The sequence below is a fragment of the Vespula vulgaris genome, chromosome 1 (assembly GCF_905475345.1).
Source record: "Vespula vulgaris chromosome 1, iyVesVulg1.1, whole genome shotgun sequence".
Lineage (NCBI taxonomy): Eukaryota > Metazoa > Arthropoda > Insecta > Hymenoptera > Vespidae > Vespula > Vespula vulgaris.
This window is the reverse complement of record NC_066586.1, coordinates 10,555,493-10,582,545: the sequence shown is the minus strand read 5'-3', so window position 1 is coordinate 10,582,545 and position 27,053 is coordinate 10,555,493. Positions and strand designations below refer to the sequence as shown.

Here is a 27,053-nt window from a genome sequence, read left to right as displayed (position 1 = left end):
CAGACATACCAGCCGTCTGTGGCCTGCCCTGAAGAAACTCCAGTCTAGGTTTGTCCGAGAGTTCATCATCTTCCGTTTCTGCTTCTGATGGTGCACCGGTACATTTGTAGCAAAAGAGACTAACTACTTCCATTTGATTAGCACGACCGTATCCCAGCATTTCCTATAAATGAAAATCGGTACAGTCCGTTAGCTGCAACTTTTTGGTCAAGTGAAATTTCCAAATGAATTAATCCGGTAAATACATCTCACCGAAATTTCCATTTTCAAGATAATATAGTAGTTTGTGTGCAATTTATTTAGTGTTCCGTTGTTCTCTCTCTCTCTCTCTCTCTCTCTCTCTCTCTCTCTCTCTCTTATTGCTTCCTAGATTACCTGTCGTTCCGTCGTCATATTGGCCATACTTGGTCGATATTATGGAAAATGTTGTTGGTCTATGGGTTATATTCCATGCGGACAGCCTTTACTCACGAAATGACAAACGCACTCACGTTGGAGGTTTTGCATAGAAAGAGAGAGACAGAGAGAGAGAGAGAGAGAGAGAGAGAGAGAGAGAGACAGAAAGAGAGCGATATATATCAACCTCGAAGGTGAGGCGCGAAAGCAGAGATGTGGTGGGCATCGAGTTAGGTCACCGATGGTGTGAGGCTTTCAATATGCTTCGATGGTAGTTACAGTACCCTCTGGACCACTGCTACAGATCGGTTCGGTAAGGAGCGGAGGTGAGAGCAAGAGAGATGAACTATCGTGCTGCGGTATCGGTCGCCTTGGTTATTTAGGAAACCATATCAAAGTTTGAGTTGGCTGCCTACTGGTGCTACGTACCCTCCTATCCTCCTGGACAATGAGGTCTCTTTCGGTTTTCTCAAGGTTGCCCTTGACATTCGTTACCGGACCAAATAATGAGAGTTAGGCCTACGAAATGGCGAATCGTTGTTTGAAATATTTGAAGCAAAAAGTCTATTTACCTTTCTAAGTATTATTCAGATTCAAATGGTGAATACTGATTTGTAGATTATTTGTTGGTCCTTTAATATAGATACTATTTTTTATAGATAATGTAACATTAGAAATTTGTAAAAATTACTTTAACGAAGGGTAATCTCTTGTGACAGTGAGTAGCAAGCCGAAGAGAGAAGAACATTTTCCTACTTTCCGCAAGACCCGTGTGCCTTCTTCTAGAAGGGTCGAGATTTAATTAAGGCAAGGCGACGGGTAGAAAGACGAGTCGCTATGTCATGTAAACTCGAACCATCCCTTCTTCTCTTTCCGTCGTAGAGACACGAGTACTAGCTCAAAGATCTTCCACCTTCTTCATCTTCGCCATTCGAGGAGTCCTTTCGCAAACTCACGAAATCGCAGACTACGCGCAAGTTAAAGTTCATCGAGCCAAGCTCGTTCTTGGAAGTAGTTTCGGTCAAAAGAGAAACTGGCTTCTCTCCCGAATCATCAAAAAAAATCTTAGATCATAGGTTTAGGTTTAATCAACTCATCCTGTACGAATCTTTATCCGATGTAAGTAACTACTCTTTCAACACTTTTTTAAAATAATTTACGAAGCTCTCATCAAACGGGAGATCACACGATGGAAAGTTTCGATTGTGGATCCGCGCTTATCAAGTTCCGCTTTGAAACTCGATGGAATCGAAATAACTCGCAGCAGCAGCATCTGCACCGTAGTCGCGGTTTTAGCGTCAATAATTCGCAAAGTCTGCGGAGCAGATTCTAACCGACTGATTTCACGCATCTGGCGTTTGGTGGTTAGTTTGGCTTAGTCCGTGCTCCTTCGTGAGAGCGAGAAGGATAGTAAAAAGCAAGGAGAGCCACTGATAGAGAAGAGAGAGAGGAGAGGAAGAGGTAGGAAGAGTAGCATGAGGGTGAGTGTGGACAACCCCTGCTTCGCCGGTGTGGTATTCCATGATCAATATTCCTTACCCCCTTTGCCTTGGTTTAGCCCTCCTCCAGCTTGGTACGGGTGCCCTTACCTCGTGAAAACCCTCCTTCCCCAAACCCATCGCCCCCGCTCCGTCCCCCGTCGCTGAGAACTCGGCAGAAACCCCTAAAACCCCTCTCGCACCCTCGTCTTAATTAGGAGTCTGAATCTGTGGCGGACACGCGTATAAGGGTAGGGAGCAGGAGGCCACGGCGTTCGGCTCGGTAGCAGGCTAAGGGTATAAGGCCAGCCTGAACCCAGCGAGCCTCGTGTCCGAAACATTATTTCCAACTTTCCTACGATCACCACGATGTCATGCTCATCCGACGACCCTTTTTATTATTCCTCCAAAATAAACACATTTGCGCTACCTTACCCTTCTTCTTTCGCGAAGAGAATTACGTCCCTTTAAAAGATAATTCTTCGCAGCGGAAAGAAGAAGTTCATTTCTGTAGTTAAAAAAAAATCCCCGTTTTTCGTTCTTACGCGTTCCTGAGATTAGTTTTTAGTTGAATGTATCTACTTATCTATGTGGATCAAGATTTTACGTTAATTAGCTATCGTGGCGAAAGAAAATGGATTCGATCTCCAAGTTTTTAAATCGTCCATTTCCTTATCTCGCTATAGCTTCGACTTTCATTCTATACATACGCGGGCACATACGTGCACACATAGCTACATAAAGGTGCGTACCTAGCGAGCACCCTATTGAACTCGGTCCACTATACCTTAACGAACTACATTGAAAACTTCAACTTCATGCCAATTTACTTCCGTTAATTTCTTCCTTACCCCGACGAAAGTCTCCTTTCTCCATCATTTCGATTTCTTCGATTCGTTGCAGTACTAACCTCTCACGATTAAAGTTCGTCGGCGTTGGTAAAGATCGATCTTTTCGAGTTTTTCTTCGATCAATGCTTTTTCGCGTAGTTTCCTTCTTTCTAGAAAATAATTAATTATCGTAAAAATAAGTTTCGAGCTTTAAAGAAGTAGTCTTATACATTTATATGCATAGACGCATACATAGACGAACACGCCCTGATCTTCGTATTCGTGAGCATATTTACATACAGGATACATACAGTAAGGAGTAGATAGGGGTAGACGGCGGTGAAGCTGAACCAAAAGGATATTGGGGTTAGGCCATTCATTAGATTACGGGAATTCGGTAGTACCCAATAGGGACGGAGGCGGAAGGGAAAGAGGGAAAGTCGTGGGTGGTGATGTTGCTGGCTTGGGTGCACGATCAAGCACCACCCAACGTGCATTAGCCTTCGTCAGAAGACATCTAAGAGAGAAAAGGGTTAAAGGGCATCCTATAGTAGAGATAGGAAGATTATCCCTTTTTACAGACCTACCACGTTCACGATAGAAACGTGCCTTACATTACCGATCCTTCGTTAAGAAATCGTATCATCGAACTAACTGCATAACGTTATTCTTTTCTTTTTGTTTCAGAGTCGTCCCTTGCAAGGCGGGACTATCCCCGCCAAATCATGAACAAGGTACGTATCCACGATACAAGTTTTGTTACTTTTTTTTTCATTACGTAATCTTTTCTGTTGGCAATTAATACCTTGGAAGAATTATTTCTGTTGCTAGTGTTTCAGTAACGTTGCAACAGCGATATTACATAACGCTGTTCTTGCGAATGTGTTGTTTATATGCATCTACTTTGTACATGTACGTATGTATACATGTAAAGTGTATATATATATGTATATCTATACATATATATATATACATACACACACACACACACACACATATATTATGTATATAACTCGAACCTCATTTGTAAGCCCTTTATGCGCCGTCTGCCTTTTCTCATTATGCATTGCACATGAGAAAACTTGCTTGGAGTCTCTCTCTCTTTCTCTCTTCTCTCTTTATTCTCTACCTCTCTCGCCGCTGGACTGCCTTCGTTGCTCTCATTCGAGGGGGTAGCAACCCCGCTTTTCCTACTGCCTGCCACCTCATACCTCTCTGCACGTCGTTCCCGCGCCTCGTACCTTGGCTTCTTTATAAACTTTTAATGACTGCAAAGCCTAATCGACGGAACGAACGAGCATGCTTGGCTTCGCAAAACTACCCTACAGAATCTACGTTATATCTCAATTTTTGATACTCGAGCAGTCAAGCGTCGTCGCTTCGACAAGACGTCCGGAGATGTTTCCTGGTAATCAAAACGTTGCTCTTTCGACATCTTCCTCGTTCATTTCGTTATAAACTTTTACAAAGATAGAACGTTTATATAATATATATTTGTATATTATATGTGTGTGTGTGTGTGTGTGTGTAGATTTTACATAACGATTTTTAGTACAACGGAAATTATTTTTCGCTTTACTTCCATTTTTGTTATCGCGATTAATTCTTTATATATTACTCGTATACTTACACAAACCATTTAGCTTTTGCACTCAGCCGTTCAACTAATTGAATTTAACTTTTGCGTAAAACTTTGTTTCGACCGTCACTAATACGAAGGCATACGTATTTACAACATATATCTTCTAACCTATATCAAAACCCATTGATTTCTGAAGTTGTTTCGTGCATATTGATAGAATATTCGGTAGTAATGTATCCATCCTTGTTGAGACAGGATTCGAGAATTCCATATGAAACGTATAAAGATCAAATTTCAAGGAGGTTTATGCGAAAAATAAGGTAAAGGAAAAAAGCAAAACAATATCCACGATACGTGGTAAAAGGATAGCGAGATAGAGACAAGTATAATACAGTTACCCTTTAGTCACCGTTTAAAAGAGTTCCAACGTTGCTGAAGTGTTCCAGGTGCCGTTTACCAACGGCACTCTTTCATAAAGAACCTTAATAAAAATCCCAATCTAAACAAGCTTAATTTACGTCCGCCACATAATTACCTACCCTGAAGGCACAACCTCCGCGGCTTTCACTCCGACTCTTTCCCTTTCTCCTTCTTTTTACCTGCTCTTTTTTCATTTCGGCGTTGGCAAGCTACTTCTGCCACGCGGCAACAGCAAAGAGTACTCGGTAAATGGGTACTACCAAAGTAGTGGTATAGTAGTAGTGGTAAGAGATGGAGAACGAAGGAGGTGCGTGGAGAGCCCTCTGAAAAATCTAAGAGGTTTAAAGCATTAAAAGGGTTATATAACATTCATTACCAGCGGGTCAGCCTTTGTGAAATTTCCCTTGAAAGCGGCACCTCTCGGTGGACACCATCTTCTTGCCATTCTCCCCACTCTAGCAATGGTTTCTACTTCGAGCCTCCTGTCTCACGCTCTTTGTCTCCGCATTTCTCCCCGTCTCTCCTTTCCCTATTTCTGGAGCATCCAGCCCTACGTTTCTGGGGATGCTGTAGGATGGTCACATGACCAAGCTATCGTCCACCAAGGGGTAACGATGTAGAGACTGTAAGAGAAAGGAGAGAAAGAGAGAGAAGAGGGTCTGCTTCTGATGAAGATGTCGCACACGCCAGGGACCTAGGCGAGATTACTTGGGTTAGAACCCGTGGACCCTGGTCAGGGCACATGCTAATTGCTTTATTTGACATCGAGAAATAATGTACTGCTATCGTCGTAGAGAAATCTCGCGAGAAAAACAGGATGCTTTCGTTGCCCATCGGTTTCGTTCGTTTATTCTCGTAAGCTCGCTATTCAACTATCAGTTTATTTCCCGAAAATAAAGCATACAACTGACAATGACAAAATTTCAATCGAATAATTAATATCTTTTTTAATTTTTCATCTTTTCTAAGGATCGTCATGGACTTTCTTTTGGGTTGATAAAGGTGATATCAAAATGACGAAAACGCCTGTGAGCTTTGAAAATGTATCGTACTTTAGGCTCGTATCTTCTAAACGATTTCGGTAGATCTTATAGGTCGTTGTACGTGAGATGACTGGCTATGTTGGAAAGATTGTGTTAGGCGCGTACCTAATAACCTTTAGTTGAATCAATAAACATTTCTTGACGTTACATATGGCGAAATTTGTATTCGAAATCGAGCATATCTAGGGGTGGACGCAGTATCCGACGCGAGGCACGCGTCTCTGTCGTAAATATGCCTTTGCCTATCGGAGTACTCTCGAAATGCAAAGAAAAGAAGGTTAGAGGAATGAGGAGGTAGGGTGTTAGGGTCGATCTCGAGGTCGCCTAGGGTGCATTTCATCTTCGAGGGCGTCAGCTCGGAGACCGATCGACTATATCCTCGACGCTGGATCATCCATCTTTTATCGAATCGTACGTGTGATGGCCACTCGGCTATTTCTTTTCTGAACTTTTGCCTACGCGAAACTCACCTCAATAATACCCTTGTGATTATTACGCTTGTGTTCGAGCTTAGAATCCAACAATCCACTCGGAGCTATTAATATTTTAACGCGAGAGATTATTTGCCTGACTGCTAATTTATTTTCGTCACGAAAATATTACTTACGATGATGCGATTTAAAGGAAGTTAAATATTTCCGTAGAAGCGCATTAAAGGATTCATCTACGTACATCACGTAGCTATTATAACGCGAACTAGTTAAAACGATAATGAACTATTCCCTGGATATTCATAGTTTAAAGCAGATAGCTATACTGGGGATAGGATCATCCATCTCTTGTCAAATGGGAACTCGGTAGCCGATACCAGGAGTTGTTTCTCCTAGCTCAACTTTTGCTTCCGAAGGCGTCCATCATGCTCGGACAGAACACGTTTTCCTAACCAAACATTCGTCAATATTCACTTATGCGTAACTAATGCACATCCGACCAACCGTAGGTAGATGTATAATATCCACAGGATTTATTATGTGCAAACAAGGCATATTTCAGTTCTATAGGGACCATTAGGACTTTTAGTTATCTCGATGCATCGTTATACATTTACAGTTGAATCGTGATAAAACGTAATGTGATAGATCGAATCCAATTTTCTGTTACTCCAATTTTCTTTATACGCGTTAAAAAAGTTCATTATTTGTTTTGAATATTCTTGGAAATCTTTTTAACCTTTGTGTATGATATTGTATTGTCAGAAATAGATGAACAATGCGGTTAATGCGATAACCTCGAATCGCTGACAAACGGGCCTAAAACGGAGAAAGAAAAAGGTACGAGAAAGAGAGCCTCGACGAGGGGAAACCGTTGGGGAAAGCTATTTTTGTGGTTAGCGGAGAATAATTTAGGAGCAGATAATACGAGAGCCCGTGTAATTTCACCGCAAAGCCGGCGGCAGTCAACAGCCGGAGTGCGTGCTCGTTTTCATACAGTCAACGAGCGTAGGTACATGAAGGCAGAGAAGAGTGGATCCGTGAACGAAGCTCAGGTGTTTCGTTCGATAATAGGCAACATCATCCCTCCCATTGATATCTAACCCCCACCACTGGTTTTACCCCTCATCAAACTCTGATCGATGTAATATTCACGCTCGATACGCGTCTCTCCTCTCCTCTTCCACCCCCTTCTTCGGTGTAACTTACGATGCTCGATATTCGCGTACTTTCTGTTGGAATTTCATCAGCGTCCCTTTCGTATCTTCTAGCTAACGTCTAATCAAAAGCTCGTGTAGCGATACGCACTATGTTTCATACTGTCAATTTGCTTTAATTCGATATTTATATCTCGACTAACGTAATTGCTATTAGTAGTTTGTAAATTGGAACGCAATGCTAACTTTGATCACGAATGCTTTCTAATCCGGAATACTCTTGAGTAATCTCGGTTCTTGGTTCAATCGCAACCCACGTGGCACGATAGAGTGTCGGTTTCTCTCATGGATTTGTGTAGCCATCGTTCGCGGTAAACACTCTCTTTTGTTGGCCGTCGGGAGTTAAGCCAAAGTCTCCCATTAGCGCCGCTCGGAATTACAAAAATAACACTTGTCCCTGTAGCAACGCCCCACAATGTCGGGAAACGGAGCCGGTGTAGTTAAGTAAAATTAAGCTAAAATTTCCAACGATCCGCGATGTATATTCAACCCCTTTTCCTCTGGCAGACTCTCGCGCGGTGGCCGGCCAACAGCACCGAAAACCCTCCTTTTTCCTCCCTGAACTCTTGGACCTCTCTCTTTCTACATATACGTTACACTTCACGCTGCCCCTTTCTGCCTCGTCGGCATTAAATATTTACCTTTCAATGAATATGCAAATATAATTATTTACGCGCAATTTAGACGTTTTTACGCGTCCCGCGTGACTCTCTCTCTTTCTCTCTCTTTCTCTCTTTCTCTCATTTTCGCCCTTAACGCGAGCTTTGAAGTATGAAGAATCTCAAGTGCGAAGGGTCGTGCGAAAATATCATATTTAGACTTTTATTTTTAGCGCTAGTCGAGATCGTTTTTTTCACGTTTCCGTAATGAAAATCCATTATCCCTGTTACATCGCGTCGATACTGCAACTCTATTTTATGTACTAATTTTTTAAATGCGTAATTGTTAGTTTTATTTGGAAAAGTTAATGTCAATAGTTTAAATTGGCGCTGTTCGTTGTAAAAATTCATACACCATTTCGAGATACTCGAAGGAAAGCGTAATATCTGTCTTACTTCTATCTATCGCACAGCATCGTTCCATACTTATCTACCACCACCCTTTACGAAATTAACCTTTAACGTTAATTATCTGCTGGTAGGGCAAAAGCCCGGAAGGGTAGTCGTGGTGGCATCAAAGAACCGAGTGTTTAGTTGCAATATCTTTCCACCGGGCTGCACATCGGTGACCAGAAAAGCGGGTCGGTGAAACCAAAAAGGCGGTTGATGGTAGTTGACGATGATGGCGGTAGCTCGTGATATTCGAAGAAAATATTACCTTTTATCGATATTAATGGTAGTAATTAAATAATGAGCAACTGATAAGATATTTATTTTTCAGAATATTTATTTTCATATATGCGCACATTTTTATGTATTCATTTTGTTACTTTTACGATAGTTGATCGCGTTATTTCCTAATGGAATCTATTCCATTCCAGATGATGAACGATCAAGTCTCTTAAAGCAAGTAATGAAAATCGAATAGAGACGGTTTTATTGAGATTATCATCAACGGAATTATCACGAAGGATTGGGAGGATATCAGCCTATATTACCATTCACTAGAAGGGGCTGGAATTTGAAAGAATATGAGAAATAGGAAGACCATAAGCTGACTCGTCTTCACGAAGCTCCGTCGTTATAGTCGATATTTCGAGGAGAGGATACAAACGTCTCGAAATAGACCTTGAAAATAGATTCGAAAACGACCAGGGAGAATAAGCTATCGATATAAATTTCTTCATTCGCCGACGAAGTCGGTACTATGTCGCCATCGTTATCGTTGTCATTTCGGTTCTCACATGGAATTCATAGCGTCTACTCTAAACTTTTCTCTCTGTATCTAGACGTCAACCCGAAAATATCGTAGGGAGTAATACGTAATATCGTGAGTACGTAATTTGCGTCTCTTTGAATTTCAAATCTCTATGTCCACACATCGGTTCTTGAGTTTGTTATCACTGATTATTCGGTTTTTACTTTGAAGAAACGCGAATCTAGAACAATACTCGTCCAATTCTCAACGCGCTTCACGTCATCCATTCGTAGAATTTCACTGGTAAGCGCTCGTCCTTCTCTCCATTTCTCTCTTACTCCCTTGTTCTCTTCCATTCTCGTCGTTAACATTCTTGCGTCTGGAATACATACATACCATCGACGGTGGACATCTCACGAAGAACAATTCCAAGCGCAGCGAGTCGACGAAGGGAAAATGTATTCGAGAGTTTCCAATTTGCGGTAGTGGCTGCCGACTGGAAGAGGCTGCTGCGGATGAGGCTGATGGTAACTGAAGAGAGGGAGATGGTCGGCATTGGGTGGGGGTGGTAGAGTTAGTGGCGGTGGCGGCTGATTCCGGGGCTCTATTATGGTAATTATATGATAAATACAACAAGGCCTTAGGCGGTCGCTCTCTCTCTCTCCCTCTCTCCTTAGCCAAGAGAGCCTCTCAGCAAGTTCTCTGTCCTTCGAGCAGCCTCAGGCAAAGAGAGAACCGCTCTTCCATCAGTGGCAGGAATTCGACTCTACCTCGTCTTTCCTCTTCGGTCTTGTCGTTCTCCTCTTCTCTTTCTCTGCTTACTCCTCCCTCCATCCTTCCTTCCTTGAAGTCTCCTCCTCGGCGTTTCTACGCGGGCACGGCGGTTTGGTTTAAAATACGCCTCTTCTTGGCGGAATGCAATTAATCTTACTCCCTCTCGATCTCCCCTCCCTCGTATAGTCCATCTGAAAGGGATGAGTAACGCGGCTGGAAGAAGTGTTACTGACTTAATGAAGTACGACTTCTGATGCGTGCCGAAGCGTTCGCACGAGAGAAGGAACAGAATGGTGAGAGGAAAGAAGAGAAAGAGAGACATTAAGAGAAAGGAACAGAGTATGAGACGAACAAAGAGACTGGCTCGTCCGGAAATCCCGACTAAACATTCGCTTTCATTATCCCTCTGCATTTCTTCGTCACGTCCTTTGTGGAAAAAGAGACAGAACGAATTGGTTAAGTAGGTTACATGCTTCCGAAACGATGTGAGACTTAATCTTTAAAAGGACATTATGAATAAAACTAAAAACACCTAAATGCTAGCTTTTGAATGATATTTATTTAAAATGTTTCACCTTATTTCTTATCTTATTGTAAAAGACTGTTCTTGTTGAATAACTATGGAAGAGGATAGTAGTCGCGTGGCTAAATTTTATTTAACGCAACGAAGCGGTTTAATAGTCAAACACGCCATATTTAACATCGCGAAATCGTATCTTTGCACTTCGGACGATTACTTTCGGTATCGTCGAGGTGCAGTACGAAGCGCGAAGAGCTCGACCGCGTCAAACGTTTAATGGTAGAGGGTGAAACATGATGCAGTCAGTGTACGTGCGTGTAAACTAATATTCCTCCCGCAGCAAGCGTTAATGGGGCTGGGCGAGGGTAAGGTAGATACGGCGGTGAAATCATTATAAATAGTCATAATTACAACAGTCGCGCGTGCTTAATTCAATTAGGCTGATTAACGTTGTATGTTGCACCTACTCCTTACGCGCGTTCTCTCTTTCACTCCCTTCAGTCTCCTTGTTTCGCCGAGCAACGAGAGCAACAGCCAGCATCCGGGTTTTGGATGGCTGGCTGGCTGGCGGTGTTTCTGAGGGTGCGCGTACGCTCGAGCAGAGCGCGTAAAATATACGTCGTATCCTGGCCAGGATCCCAGGACCACAGCGCCATGGTATTATGCTTATGCATAGACAAGTTATAGCGAGGCTAATATGATTATCTCTTCGACGAGAGGCGGTACGACGAGTAGTTAAAGAGAGACGTTGAGAAAGTGAACAGGCGGATGAGTTTCAGCCGGATGTAACCTTCGATGTCTGCGTCTATCTCGAAAAGTTGTAGTCCTTTAATCGCCTCTAATACAGGTGGAATGCAATAACGAAAGTATTCATTAACTAGAAAGTTCTTACGCTAATATAACTCTGTCTTTTGATGAATGTTAGACTTTTAAATATGTTGCCGTATAACTACATTTTTTTTTATTACATTATGAAGACAAAAAAATCAATGCAGGTTTCGTGCACTTATAGGTGACGTAAAATTCAAGAAAGAGTCGTAACATCGTAAAGTGGAGGCTAAGAAAGTCACAGGATTCGTCGCTGCGCGGATCGAAGACGAATAAATTAGCTCAGTCGGAGTTGTACGCGCTCGAGATATAAAATTTTGAATATGAATGGACGGTTTTGCATTCGTAATGAGCTTTTATTCCAGAAACAAAGCACAGCTGACGAAAACATATGTAGATGAGAAGAGGGGTACGAGCAAGTCGGTAAGCTCGGAGGTTCGACGTCTTCTCGAAAATGTAAAATCTCTCACACTTCTTTGTCTTTTTTCGATTCGAACGAGTTGAGATTATCTTTATTTGAAATCGAATCATTTTTTATACTCTCCACCCAAGTATCGAGATAATTTGAATGATCGAATAAATGTCTACTGAGCGAAGCCTACGTCGACGCGCTTTACTGTCTTTACTGACGTTGAGCTCAAATTAGGATGGAAGAGTTGAGAAGATAGATAGATAGAGAGACAGATATGTGTGTGTGGGTGTGTGTGTGTGCACGCGGGCGCACGCGTGTGTGCCCGTATATGTGTATGACAGAGAGAGAGAGAGAGAGAAACACAGAGACAGAGAGAGACAGAGAGAAGATGAGGGTGGTAGCTCGAAGGATGAGGAGAGAAGAGACCTCTCATCTCCTCTATCCTTCCGTTAAACTCATCACCCGCCGGTAATTCCATCGATGCTTTAAACGCGGAAGCCCTCTTCAAGAGATATATCCTTGTCTATGAATCTCCGAACGTTCTAACGAAAAGATAACTTTCCTTAATTTTACTAATGCGTATTATTATATCATTTTATTTCTTATTTTTCTCTTTTTTCCTGTTAATTTTTATTCTTTGCATTTTTATTATAATATTTTCGAGTTTTATAAAAATAGATGGATCTCTTAATCGACTTTTGCGCGAAGCAAGGTGCACGTTGCGAGCTACGATAACGCGGATTCAACCTCGTGGAAACGGGCCAGCCGACATTTAATACCGTCCCGTTGAATATTCCCTCGGATGGCTCTCGATATTGAATTGGCTCCTGCCTAATTGTAACCTCGCTCGCCGCGACGGTCCTATTCACTTGTAAACGACATTTGCATAATTTTTACATTGCCTCTCGTGTAATCGATTTGAATACCGACAGAGATCTTCGCTTCTTTTCACTCCTTTAAATCTCCGTTACTCTTTGTTCATAGTATATACCTATATATATATATATATACATCTATATATATATATATATATATATATATATATATATATATATATATAATTTTTTATGTTCTATTAACGTTTTTATCTTATGTTTTACGTTCAAAGAAATATTATATTGCTAAAGAAATGACAAATGCCACATCGAGAACAATAATCGAAAACTTAAGAGAACTAACTATTATACCATTAAAAGAGTTTTCAAGATTTCCTCAAATGTTAATGTCGATGAAAGAAAAAGAGAGAGATAAAAAGAGAAACATTGTCAAGGAGCATAAAAATCAGAAAAAAAGATAGCTACGAATATATTCACTTTCGTAAAAACTACAAGGCAATATTATCCGTTCTTGGTTAATTTAATCAAAATTTTGCTTTCTTACGCGTGGACAGATCAAAATTGAAAGAAAGATAGATATATAGAGAGATAGAAAGAAAGAGAAAGAGAGAAAGAGAGAAAGAGGGGTGACAGCACGAACGAGAAAACGTCATACAAATTTACAGATTAAAATTGCTATTAGATGCAAGCAGACTTGGAGAGCTCGAATCCTCGAAGGATTGGACTATCATTAGTGAACTGGCACTTTAAATAGCGGCCTCTTCTATCTCTAGAATGTAGAAGTTGAAAAAGCTTGCCCAGTTGACTTTCGCTCGTCCATTCGTTCGCTCGTACGACTTCCTCCGGTGATTGCCTTTCGATGCAACCATCTATTCCTTTTCCGAATGACAGACTATCAATTTCTCTTCGATATAAGGAGACTTTGTTGAATTCCGCCGATCGTTTCGAGACGTTTCTTTCTACATTAGTGATGAATAAAATCTATTGAAACCCATGTGCAATATCTTCGATAGCTCTTTAATGAGATACGATTTCTCCAAATAATTCTTTAAACTCCCATCGATTATACATTATTGTCTACGTTTGAAAAACGCCAGCTATTCGATCATGCTTGACGACAGAATACTTAGATCGAGATGACGGAAGACTAGGAAAGACGTAGTATCACAAAACGGAACGAACCGAGGGTTGGGAAGAGATTATTGGAATATTGAAATGCGTAATGGGTGGAACAATTTCGGATTACTAATGAACATCGATCGATAAATGTCCTGCTGATATTATTCTTGTTAGCACTTGATCGACCATATGTTATCAAGCATACATTACAACATGAGATCTTAATAGTAATTCCAGATTAATATTCATATTATTATTATGATAGTTGATAAAGAGTTTGCGTAATTTTTAACGATTTACCTCTCCAAAACTTTTTAATGTATATTTCTATTTTTTCCTTTGAGTTTACATTGAACGTCCAAGCGTGGTAGTGCATTTTCTCTTAATCGAGAGCAGGGTAAAAATATAGCCTCTCTCTTTCTATACGGAGAAAGCTTGAGTAACGGTAGCACGTGATAGTGCGTCGTTCGTCAAAATGGAGAAGTACGCTTGGAGAATAAATATGTCGGGAGCTGCGGCGTTTAAATGCGTACCTGCGGATACGTCGAGATAACGGTGGGTCGATTCGTCCGCGGCTCAAATCTACTCGCTCGAGAGTAAAAGAGGAAAAGGGAGAGAGTTAAAACATAGATAGATAGAGAGAGAGAGAGAGAGAAAGACAGAATAGGAGGAAGGTGGGAGGAAGAGGTAGAGATAAATAGAGAAGGCAGGAGAGAAACCTCGTCGCCGCGAGCAATGCAATGCCGGCTGTGAAACAAATGGAACGATTGCGACGGGGGTGGAAATAAAGCGTCCCTGTCGTTCTCTGCTTGTGGTTGAGTCATGGCGGGAGGCTCAGAATACGTACGAGTAAGAGAGATGGAAAGAGAAGGGGATGGAAAAGGGCGGTATAGTGAAAGAGACGAGAGAAAAAAGAGCGCTCTCGATCTCTGCGGATTGACGAGCGCTCGACCGGTAAAAACGCCAAAGCACTTTTCCGCGTTCGCAACGTCGCTCAACCGTTTCAGAGCCCGCTGGGCCGTACGATTGTTCCGCTGATACGCTTCGTCGATGGACTGGGAAAGCATTTCGAATTGTTGACTATCCAAGTGACCGTCCAACATTTCTTCGCGTTTCACTAGACGAAAATGTCGCGGAAGAAAAATTCGGTATTGTGGGAGCTTTTGAATATTGTGTACAAATGTTTTTTTTTTTCTTTATAGTTAATGTTAACACGAGATTTCTGATTACATGTATAACTATTATCATACAACTGATAGAAAGAAATTCATTTATATGATAGAAGCATTTATTTCTATAATACGTTTTTATTTTCAATTCATTTTACATTTAAGAATATATATTTACACTCTTACGAAATTATTCTTTAATATCATTATAAAAATTTTCAACAGGTTGTAGACGTTTATTAAAAACAGAGGGTTGTTAGCTCAAAATTAAAGGGATTCAGATATCCACTCGTGGGTATGTAGATATGTACGCTATCAGGAAGGTCATCGATTCTGTAATCGAGGATGAAAATATCATCCGTAGACGCGCGCAAAGGTCGTGAGGGTGGCACGTAGGATGAGCCGTGTGTGCGTACACAGGTGCGTGCAGGACCCTCAACAGGTGGTCACTCGTAAACGCGGGCTTTGTGCCACAGCCCGGTGGCTACTCATCCGTCAAGGGCTTTGTGTGCCCTTGTGCGCACCACCGCCAGTGGTCGGCACGGCCATCCTATCTGTCGGCCTCGGAAAAAGTGCCCTTTTTTCCACTCACCCTATACTCCGACCAGACGATCTCTTTCCACTCCTTTCTTTCTTCTACTTCTCTCCTTACCTTCTTTTAAGAGAAAGCTCGATCTGCCTGCTAGGATTTCGTTGAGTTTTCACAACCGAAACAATGGTTTCGTTAATTAAGATTTCTTTCTGCGAACTTACTCTTTCTCTGCTCTCTGCCTATCTCTCTTTCTCCTTTCCATTTCCCAACCCTGAGTTTTTCGTCTTTACCACAACGACGATGACTGCTTCGTCAAAAAGCTATTCGTTCGTGCGTAAGAAAAGTTCTCTAATGAAAAGTGAGAAAAACATCTTAATAGATTCTCAAAAACAAAATCTGCAGAAAATCAATAGAAAAAACAAGTTCTCTAAGTTCTACTCTACGTCCAAGAAGGATAAACCTTTCTATATTGCATGATACTATTGGCAATAAGGATGATTCCACTTCACGAGCTTGGTATTTTGAAAATCCGTTTTCTTCCTTACATCATTCGAGATAGAATCACGATGCTGCCAAAGAAGAAGATTTCCAAGAATGAAAGAGAGGAAAAGATAGAGAAAGAGAGAGAGAGAGAGAGGGAGGAGGCGGGGGGAGAACGAGAGCGAGAGAGAAAGAGTAGCATGAGGCGTAGAAAGGGTGGTTGGAGGAGGGCAAAGATCCGGATTTAAGGCGTCATTCGTGAAAGCCCTCTGGAGGCGCTGGAGTCTTGGTTGGGGGTAGTTTAAGAGAAAGAGAAAATGGCTGGGGAAGGAAAAGCAGGAATACGACGGCGACGAGGTGGAGAAGGAGGAGCTAGAGGACGAGGAGGACGGGCGTGTTGGAGTGTAAGTGCTAAGATCTTGGAGTGCATTAACATGCCCTGGAGGCAAGCTGAATACAACCCTTCTTACATCCAGATCTCAAGCCGAGACCACCGTGGATGGCGACGCCAGGGGGAATAAGGACGAGAAAAGGGCCAGTACCGCAGAGAGATTCCCACTTAATTATATTAAAAATGTTTTATCCTGCGGTCTTCTTTCAAGTCGTTGCAGACTACCACCGCATGAAATTTTATCACTGTTTCGAGGAGCTATTTCCAAGTACATTGTTCGATTCGTCCAAGACTATTAGATCTATCTTATCTAACAAGTAATAACGAGTATATCTCGTAACACGTACTGAATCTCATCGATCTTAGTCACTTTGTCGTGTTGACTATCATGATTGCATTTTAATGGAATTTTCAAAAATCGTGTTAAGGTAAAGTAGCGTAATATAAGACGAGTCTAGACCGTCCACAAAGACGGTGGTAGCCTATGTAGTCATCCTTGCGGCAGAACGCTTTACATTATTTAGAAGGATCCAAGGTACGCTGGGCACCGGCGCATGCTAATCACTCGACCCAGATTGAATAATGAATCAGTATTCTTTCCCTTCTTCTTCTTTGTCGTCGTCGTCGTCGTCGTCGTCGTCGTCGTCGTCGTCGTCGTCGTCGTCTCGACTTCTCGGTCCACCTCCTCCCCTCGCCTCCCTTCCATCGTCGAAGTTAATGCTACGTGACAGGCTTTTTATTACCTAGTAGAGAGACATCGTCTTGTGTCTTAATCACGACGAATCGACGCTCAACATTCACGCACGTATGATATCTAAAAAGAACATAATGTTTGTATAATTTTTCTCTATTCATGTGATATCACTTCAGTATTTTGAAAATCACGATTTTCCTTCATTAACATGTAACATTATAAACGCACATTTTTAATAACCGTGCGAAGTAAATGGTTGTTCGTGTGGAAGGGTGTTAGCATAATGTCTTCGGGTATGGTATGTATATAACACACATATACATATACAGACATATACCGCGGTACTGGCACCCCGCATAGTACCCCTCCTCGGCACTTTGTGTGCAAATTACGCTCGAGACGAGTTCGGATGGAATAGAGCCTCAACCTTAGCTTCGAGGACGAAACAAGTCTCCGACGTAACCTCCTCGTGCGAAATCCGAATGAAAATTTAAAGCGAAAGAGTTACTCGAAGAGTGCATCTTAAATGGAAAATGTTGTTATTTCGAAGCGTAAAAATCTCATCAACTTAGAACTTTGATGATGAAAAAAACACTCTCCATGTGTCAGTTTTTGCTTATTTTATTTAGTTTCTTTCGAACAACCCAGATAGAATCATATAATACATTTTTACTATACTCTTTCGAATTTTTATAGATTCATAAAGATTTAAAATATAAAAAAAGGCAGAATGCCTCGATGATTCTTCATTTATTCTACATTTATTCTACACACACGTTAGAATACTCTGGACTCAAGAAGTGCAACTGTATTTCCAACTTCTGGTAACGAGGGGCTCAGAAAATCCAGGCAAGCTCACTCCCATTTCTCCTTTCGTCCTTTCCTCCTTCTGCCATGCTGCCTTCTGCGGAAAACAAGACATTTATAAACACCCACCGCGAGATTAGATTTGTTAAGATAATGGGGCGCCTGGTTTAGCAAGGCAGCTCTTCTACGCTCGCAACTATCATCCTTGAGAGGCTGCAACCGCCGTCTCCGTAATCCCAAATATGACCTCGGTTGGTAGGTAGTTAGATCGTAGGTGCACCCTTATGTAGGACTACGCGCGCTCGAGATCCTTCTTTATGTATTTACCACGACGAGACACGCTCCTTGCCAGCCTATCCTTTCCAAGAACGTTAACTCCGTTTCATTTGCTGGAACGAACTACTCTCGTAGAAATATTTTCAAAAGATTTGTTTTATGTTCATAATCGACATTCGTAGATTTCTTCAAATTCGGTTTCAAGTTAGTCGTTATCGAATACATTTCATCATTTCGTTATGAATACAGAGACCTAATAAAGTTGAATGGTACGTCAAACTATAGAAATATTTCTCTCTGCTAGAAAGGCCAATAAATATCGAGACGAAGGCAGCTACAAATCTCAAGATAAATACGAACTCGTATTTTTCTACCCCCTTTAGCTTTCTCACTTTCTCTCATCTGGTGTGTTCGGGAAAAAGGGCCGGCCCTTTTTACATTCCTCGTATGAATTATTAGGTGACCAGACCTATGGGGTGGACACACCGCGGTATTTAATTTTCACTTCCCCTTAAAGCAGCACGATTTTTTCCCTAATCGTATCCCTGACGATGAAAGTGCGGTTTACACTTTGTCACTGACCCTTCGTTTTTTGTTTCATCGATATATTTACTTACATACGAGCAGCAAGAAAGAAAGTTTTTTAACTCTCTTAACATTTCAAGAAACGTTCTTACTAGGGAAACAGAAACTTTTGAAAATAATATAAATTAATTATTCTCACGTATGAAGGATCAGATCGATTTGGTAGGTGTATCGTACAGAAAAAAAAACGCTTCGGTGAAATTTTCTGAACGGTAAAGCAGGTAGATTGGTAGGCGATGCCAATTAAGAGAGACGGCAACTGTGAGCAGCGAAGTAGAACTAAGGGCTGGCGGGTGTCGATGATGTATGTGGTGGAAAATACTGGGGGCAATCTGTCACGCCATCGACGTTTCGTAGGCACCTCACACATACAGACATACTTTCTCTTTCTTTCTTACACTTCGACTTCCCTTCTTTCTGCATCTCTACAAATGAAAGAATATTTTTATACAAAAATGGAAATGTTAAGTCTGCCAATCACTCTTGTAAGATGCAATTACTGAGCTCGTCTCTCCTTGTATCTGTCGGCGTAGATTGCCCAAAAATCACACTTTATCTTCAAACTATATGCATCGAACCATCTCACTAAAATTAATTGTACGAGAGGGAGCTGGCTTTGAGATAATTTTTAGATGAATGCAGTCGAGTTGTAACAAATGAATATATTTTAAGAATACACTGCTAACGTAAGTACAGGAATGCCAATATAGTATATTTAAAAAATGTGAATAGCTGTACTTTAAAGTTTTATGTAGATGTTTACATCTCAGATTGAGAAAACTGAATGCTCTCGACTAACTATAAAAACGCTCGAAGAAAATTAGTAGAGAAAAGAAAAAAGAAAGATATGTAGAAGGAGTCCAAATACAAAGAGGACAAGGAACGGGAATGAGTGACATTTGATTGTCCGCGTTGTTAATTCGCAGGTTGTTTAAACAATCTCGCGTGCAATCATTAGTACTAGTGCGATTAAAAAATAGATCAATTAGACAGTCGTTATAAATCATTTGACTTAAATACTCTTGAGTTTATTGTTCGGTCTAAAATATTCCGAAACACTAAGCATTCACGAAGATATCTAAACATTAATAACCATTAGGTATGGAGCCTTAGCCGCGTTCTATATAACAAGCATCAAAGGAAATCTTAAATATTTGTTTGATCTTTAAAAAGATCTTCTTTGGTCTAATGTTTACCGGACTTATAAGGATCTACCATGTACGTCTCAACAGGAAAGAACATCATTGATTTATTAAGAAGCACCCATCGCAAACCGCTTGAAAATTAGTTACCCTCGACTTTTTGCAACACAATTCATTTGATCCTATAGTCAGTCACTCGACGACGACAGGCTAGTTTGACAATAAACCGAGTCTGCTCTCTTTGCTACTCGCAAAAGGCACGAGAAGACCCTCTAAACTCATCCTCCTTCGATATCCACAAGTCGACGGTAGGCACTCTTTCACTTCTTCCACCTCTAGTCGTTCTCATCCCTTCGTTTTCTTCCTTTTTCTCCCTCAAACGCGCCCTTTCTGAGTACACGGCTGATTAAACGCGCAACTACGTAACGTAATGCAAATATACTGGCCTCTAACCTCTCCCTCTCTTTCTTTCTCCCATCTATACCACTCCTCTCCTCTAGCTGCTCCAAACCTTCCGTGGAAAGAGGACGACGTAGGCCATCCGCTCTCGATTCCACCTTTCGACTCTCTTTGAATTCCACTCCCCGGTCACTTGACGGAAATATTTATCGAGGGTCTGTTCCGAGACCCCTCGTTGCCCTCCTTCAAGCTAGACAGGTCGACGACAGGACGAGGCCGACTTTCTCGTAGTTCGTCCTGGTACCTTCCCCGACACGCCTTTCTATCGACATATATGTATAGGTATATACGTATAGCACACGTACACTCGTCCTTCTTCCATCTATTTTGCTCTCCCTCCTCTCTCGTTCGCGAGTTCTTTGATCCATTTCACAAAGTTTGTTCAGCTCGGATTATTTGCTCTCTTAATTACATTTCGATCCTACTTCTCTTTCTCTCTCTTTTCCTTTTTCTCTTTTTCTATAGATTCTCTCACCGGTCACAGCAGTATCATCAATTCTCCCACCTAACGATGATCAGACCCAAGGATTTGCATTATTGAAGAGAATCTGTGAATTCTAGGGAAATGATACCTCGATAAATCGATCAGTTAAGAGTAATAGATCAGTTGACTGAAAGACGACTGTAAGAATTAAAATTTCATTCGGAGATAAGGAGGTTTACATTCGTGACATATCGAAATTTATACTCTCAATCGAAGGTTCTACCCTCCAATGAGGCACCTTTAATTAAAGAAAAATGTAATATAAACGAAAAACTAGACGAGGTTACGACGACGCCCCGCAGCTCTCGAGCCACAGGGGTTTGGTCGTACCCAAGACCGCAGAGGGTGGAACAAAGGAAGTTATCGTCGCGGAATTTTTATGTCGTCGAGAAAAAGAAATGTAAATCAGAACCCCTTGGTCTACGAGCTTCAAGGAAACGAGAAGGGAGGGATTTAAAAATTTCGTTGAATCGTGGAAAGTCTCGAGCTAAGATGGAAATACTGAGATCTCTGTAGAATTTGTTCATACTTGATCTACCAATGTTAGAAACGAAGAATTATTCCCAATCGGATTATAATTAATATCATGTTTTCTTAACGATTTTCACGATTACCACGAAAATTTATATTGGAAGCTTTTCAAACAGTAGAATCAAACCGTAATAGCGTAATGTTTCGTAACTTTATACATTTCTGATAATCTCTCGGAGAGTTCCCGGATGGTTATTCGTGGTAGTCGGGAGGATTTATGAAATGGCAATAAAATTTATATGACTCGGTGGCTCGTTAGGGGCGAGGCTCGTTCGTTCAGATTGATGCCGGCGTGAGTTTGGTCCGCTTCCCCGAGGCTATGTTTGTTTCTCTCTACTATCGCCGTAGAGGATTTCACTGTCATTATTAATCCCTTAAAAATCGTAGATTGTACGACAAGAAAAATAGTTTTCTTTTCTATCGGTTTTATCGATATCGATAATATCGACTTTAAACGACTTATAGAATTTTTAAAACTCGATGTAACTCTATTTCTATTCCGTGTGTATGTGTTCGATATAATTTTCTCCGTAAATATTACAATTGTCCAAAAATATAAATTTACCGTACGAATTATGTTCTTTTCTTTTCCTCTTTCCTCGCGAACGCTCGAAGTAAAAAGAGAAAAAAAGGAGTGTTTTCGATAACTCACTTATATCATAAATCACGCGTGTGCTCTCTCGAGTATGATGCCTGGAGGACATGTCTGCCGTACCTGTTGCTCGGATCCCCATCGACAACAGTGAGAATCGCGAAAAGAATTCAAACGACGATAAAGCACAGCCTGACCCTTTTTTTATTCCATTCCCGAAATGGAAATTATCGCGTGACCGTAAAGAACTTTCCGAGCACGTAGATGGCAAAACCAAATACTAACGACCTAAATTTTGTTTCAGGTGGACGATCGTGTAAGATCGCCAAATACGTTACGATGTGTGACAGCTACAACGTCGCTCTCTATTTCGCCATTGAGTCCTGAAGAACCTGTTACGCTGTAAGTATCTCGTAAAATTATTCTAATGAATAAGATATAAAGTCTACGTCTATCGTCGGAAGTTTCGAAAGATATCTTAATCGTTTCAATTCTGCTCAGTACTGGTAAGTTACGAAACCGCAGCTGAAAATATGTAACGAGAACGAGCGACAGAGAAAGATAAAGAAAGAAGTCACTGGACTTTGGGAGTTTCGTGTAACAGTCCAAAAAGCCACTCAGACAAATTAGTCGCTAGAATTCTGAGGGTATTTCCTTGTATTTATATACGCCACACCGTACCACACCACATTCGTCGGTATCTCTTCGTTCTTACGCGAGAAGCCACGAGAAGTGAGAACGGTGGAGGTTGAGAAGGAGAAACTGAAGGTGGTTGGTACGCCGGGCAAAGGGGCGATATTTATGCCAGTTTTTTATTGCGCTTTAGCAGGAGAGAGCAGAATGGAAACAATATGTCACCGTAGCAGAGGTCGAGGAAGAGAAGCTTGGTGGGGAAGGGAAAACGGGTGTAGGAAGTTCTTGTAGAGGTGGTTCGGTCGCTGCTACTGGTGCCGCACACCTAACGTTAATGCTAACGCCTCGCTCGTTTCTCTACCCTTCGCAGTCGGCGTCATGATTTTAAACGAACGACTACCTACCCTACACTGCTTTGGGTATGGATGAAGATGGAAGTGAAAAGGAGAGTAAAGATCGCAAGTTTTGCAGAAACCTTTGCTCGAGTTTCAAAGATACTTTTCATTATGATATTTTATCATTATACACGATTCATATCTCGATATAAATATATAGTTTTATCATAAGTATCAAGCAATTGAGAAAAATAGAGCTAAGAAATTTATAGGTACGTAGTTGCTTAAAAAGAAGACGACTCGTTATTTGAGTCTCGAGAGTCATCGGATAAGTGCATATCGATTTCCTTCTATTTAAGATGGTCGAACGATGGTAAAATCGAAGCAAAAGGAGAAAAAAGAAAGTTGTGAGGGTGGGAAGGGGTGAGAGTAAGCGGTAAAAGGGCAAAGGCTATAAGTAACGGACCGTCTGGTGGAAAGCGCTCAAGGGCGAACAGTGATTTAGAGAAATTAAAACTTTAATTCATGTTCGGGTTCGCAGGGAATCAGGGGAGGGTGTCTCCACTTTTTAACCTGGCAGTAATCCCTGCTCGCGTCGAACTCTTCTGTGCACTCTTCTACTCCCTCCTCTTTTCTCTTGATCAAGCAGCGACTATTCCACAAATAAATACATGAAAACAGCAACCTTTCCTTCTCTTCAATCCATTCCCGGTGACCATACACATAAGTTCTTAAAGATATTTTTATACTTCTGAAAACTTTCGCTTGAACATAATTCAAGATTCTATTATAGGGCGTACTGAAATAAATATCAAAGTTTAATAAGACTAAAGATATTTAATAAAACGCAATCGAATACTTTGGCGGAAAACAAAAGACTAACTTAAAATTAAACTTAGCTTGAAACGATAGTGCCTAAGATTACGCGGTAGTTCAATCATACATACTTGCCTATTCTAACGAGACGTGTCAAGAAAAGTAAACAAAATAGTAGCGTGATAAGCGCGTGATAGATGCATGAGATTTCCAGCTATTGATTAACAATGATCAAGTGTTTAATTCAAGAACGAATATATATATATACAGCGTTAAGACTTGCTTCGATTTTTCGCCCGAAAACTGTTATAGTCTCTGAAGGTTGTGACTACTTACGTTCCTGATCCGATTATATTCTCATCACGTGCATTTGTTTACGTTTGCTGACTCGTCTCGTTGAACTGACTATAGTAACCTTATATCCTATCTTAGCTTAGGACTATACGATTTGTACGCCGCGTGTTGCACGTCACGTTTTCTCCGTCGAAGTAGGATCTTGACTGGATGAACGTTTTACGGGCATTTTACACGCTATACATTATATCGCATTGGCAGCGTATTTTGTTTTCCGCGTGCGACATGCGACAGGCAGTGTTTCGCCAGTATGTCGGAGCGTGTTCCACGCCTGTGTAGTCAGTTGCATTAAAACACAGTTTCTACTTCGACGGAGAAAACGCAACGTGCAACACGCGGCGTATAAAACGCTTGTGTAGTACTAACTTTACTTACCTCAGTGCAAGCTGAGTCACGTAATTCGTCATGAATTAATATCTCAGTGAATAGTTACTATATCAAGAAAATTCAAATATCTCATCCTCAAGTTTAGAAATTGTTTGTTCAAACAAAGAAATTGTGTTTTTAATTAATATCTACAACTATATTTATGCAATTCACTCATGAGCTATACTATGATAAAAAATTAATAATCGTACAAATAGTAGGATTTTTGTATACGGCAAAAGAATTCTTCGAATTGGACGAAATAATTATTTTATATGTCATATTGATATGCCGTATATACACAAGTGATATACAAAAATAAGATACCTCGTTCTCCTATGAGACATCGTCATATATCTTGAAAAAGTCCGCAGTATATGGTTATGGCGATTTCATTGTCGAAAATGCGTAGAGTAGCAAAAAGGGGAGTGTCACAAATTCAGAGACCAAGATACCGTGCCTCGAAAGAACATGTTGGAACATCAGCATAATGGTCTTCCCTGTTTCCTATCAAGCTTTATATATCGTTCTTTTAACGCAAAAGGAAGTTCAAAGAAAAAGAAAAACTGTCTTGATTGAATTTTCATTAAGAAACGCACAGTAATTTTTGTCTCGTAGAACAATCGAAGTTTATGACAAGGAAATAGTGAAATATCCTGATCATAAGAAGCTTTACTTAAGACGGCGAGAACTTTTCCAGTAAATTCTAAAACGGAAAGGGTCCGAATAATATAGAATCAGCAAAATCGACTAGTAGATATTTAACAGTATATCTATCGATGGCACAATCTTTTTTTTCTTGGATAATCGTACCTATATACTATACTAAACACAATTATTACCTTTTTGATTTAAGGATCACATGCATTTTAAAGCATCGTACTTTATCAGTAGATATTTATATCGTCCACTATTTGTAGAAAAGGTAGATAAAAATTCAATATCCTTCGATAAAGCTATTGTGTTTCAGCTATCGTCATCTCGAACTCGTCTCTATTATCGTAAGAATCTTTATATGTATATATATCTGTATATATATATATATATATATATATATATATATATATATATATCTGTGTGAATCGATAATAATAAAAGACATTCGCGTGGGTATGTTCGAATAAGATTTTAATCGTTCTCCATACATCGAACTTATTGGTCAAACTTAATATGCATCGTCATGCAACGAGAGTCACTCGAGTAGAGCACGTGCTGTAAATTTGAATTTCGGAAGGTATCCCTAGGACTTTCATGAGCCAGCATACGGAATATAGAATATGAGGAAAGGACGCGCCCTTTATCTTCTTCTCCCTTCGTTGTCCGCCGTTTCCATTGCAGTCCCTCCTTCTCCGAAAGTCTATCTCTGTTTTCCTTATACGCGTTCGCTTTTAGGGGTGGCCTCCATCCCCCGATAAATTCCCATCACCGAGTTCCAGGTACGCCTTCCTCTAGTAAATCATACCATAAGTGAATCCGAATTGAATACAATGAGTAAATATGACTCTTGAATAATGAAAGCTAACGTAGGCGGATAAGACGAGAAAAACGGTAAAAATCATTCTTTCCTTTTTATTAACGCTTTAGTCAACTGATCGATATCTCATAGGAAAAAGAAGAAAAACATCTCGTGTACCATATATGTATATTTATTAAAGCTTCTAATAATAAACTTTTCTTTCTTGATAGGGCATAGCTGTCGCTCTATCTTGGTCACGTCGAGTTCGCAAGAAGAAAAGCGGTGGTTAAGTACCGATTATTATTTACAGCTCGCTCAAGAATAGTTTTTCCAATGAACTCTTCCACGTCCTTCCTTCCAGTCTATTAACGTCCCTTTTCTCAAACCGTGAAGATCTCGTACGACACAGAGGCGATCATTGACGTCGCATTGCCTTCGAGCGATATATGTAGATGTCTTCGATAGAAAGAGAAAAACAGGCAGAAAGAGAGAGAGAGAGAGAGAAAGAAGCGTGTTGGAGTATTAGAGTGTAGATTCAAGCGAAGAAGTGAAGCTGGGTGGAAATGCATAAATACATGAACTATGTTGGAGTTCGGCGGTATGTGCAAAGGAGGGATGGAAAGACGAGCTTGGCCCGCATATGCTCGTGTGAGTAAATCGTGCCTCCTAGAGCCATAATAATGCGCGAATAGCGGCTCTTTCCTCCTGAAAATACGGCCTTTCGAAACGTCGTGTTTCCCCCTGGAAAAAGACCTCGATTTTGGCTTCCGCGTTGAGTACGAGACAGCATCGGCGAAGATGAGAAACGACGAATTTATTCGTCTCACTTTTCGTATCGTTTCGTATATATATGTATGTATATATATATATATATATATATATATATATATATATATATATGTAGGATATATTTACTGCAATATAGCAGTCTATAATACGAGAGGTGATATTTCTAGATTTACGTCAGGATTTTTGTAGATACGTTTTAACCGTTAATAACTCGATCGATTAAAATCTCATATTTACAAAACTTAATTCTAATGTCGAGAACATGGCATCCTTTCTTTACATTCTATGTTGAGTCACGTACTGCAACAATTTTTAACTCTTGTGTAATTAACTATATCAGTATGTGAAATATCTTCTAAGAAACACGCTAACCGCAGTAGTCTTATCGGATATACTCCTAGTATATCAACTTTGTCATAATCTCTCATATGCATACCTTTATCGTCCTCCCCTCTTGTTTTTCTTAATACTTTTCGAAT

At 40.7% G+C, this 27,053-nt stretch overlaps 1 protein-coding gene across 1 annotated transcript in view; it reads left to right on the top strand.

The window, feature by feature from the left end:
- Positions 1 to 27,053, top strand: part of LOC127067902 (mucin-5AC-like) — a 234,005-nt gene that overhangs the window by 177,823 nt on the left and 29,129 nt on the right. The window contains exons 7-8 of the mRNA XM_051003315.1: positions 3,392 to 3,438; positions 22,130 to 22,227. Of these exons, the coding sequence (XP_050859272.1) occupies positions 3,392 to 3,438; positions 22,130 to 22,227 (145 nt within the window). The remainder of the gene's footprint in view (positions 1 to 3,391; positions 3,439 to 22,129; positions 22,228 to 27,053) is intronic.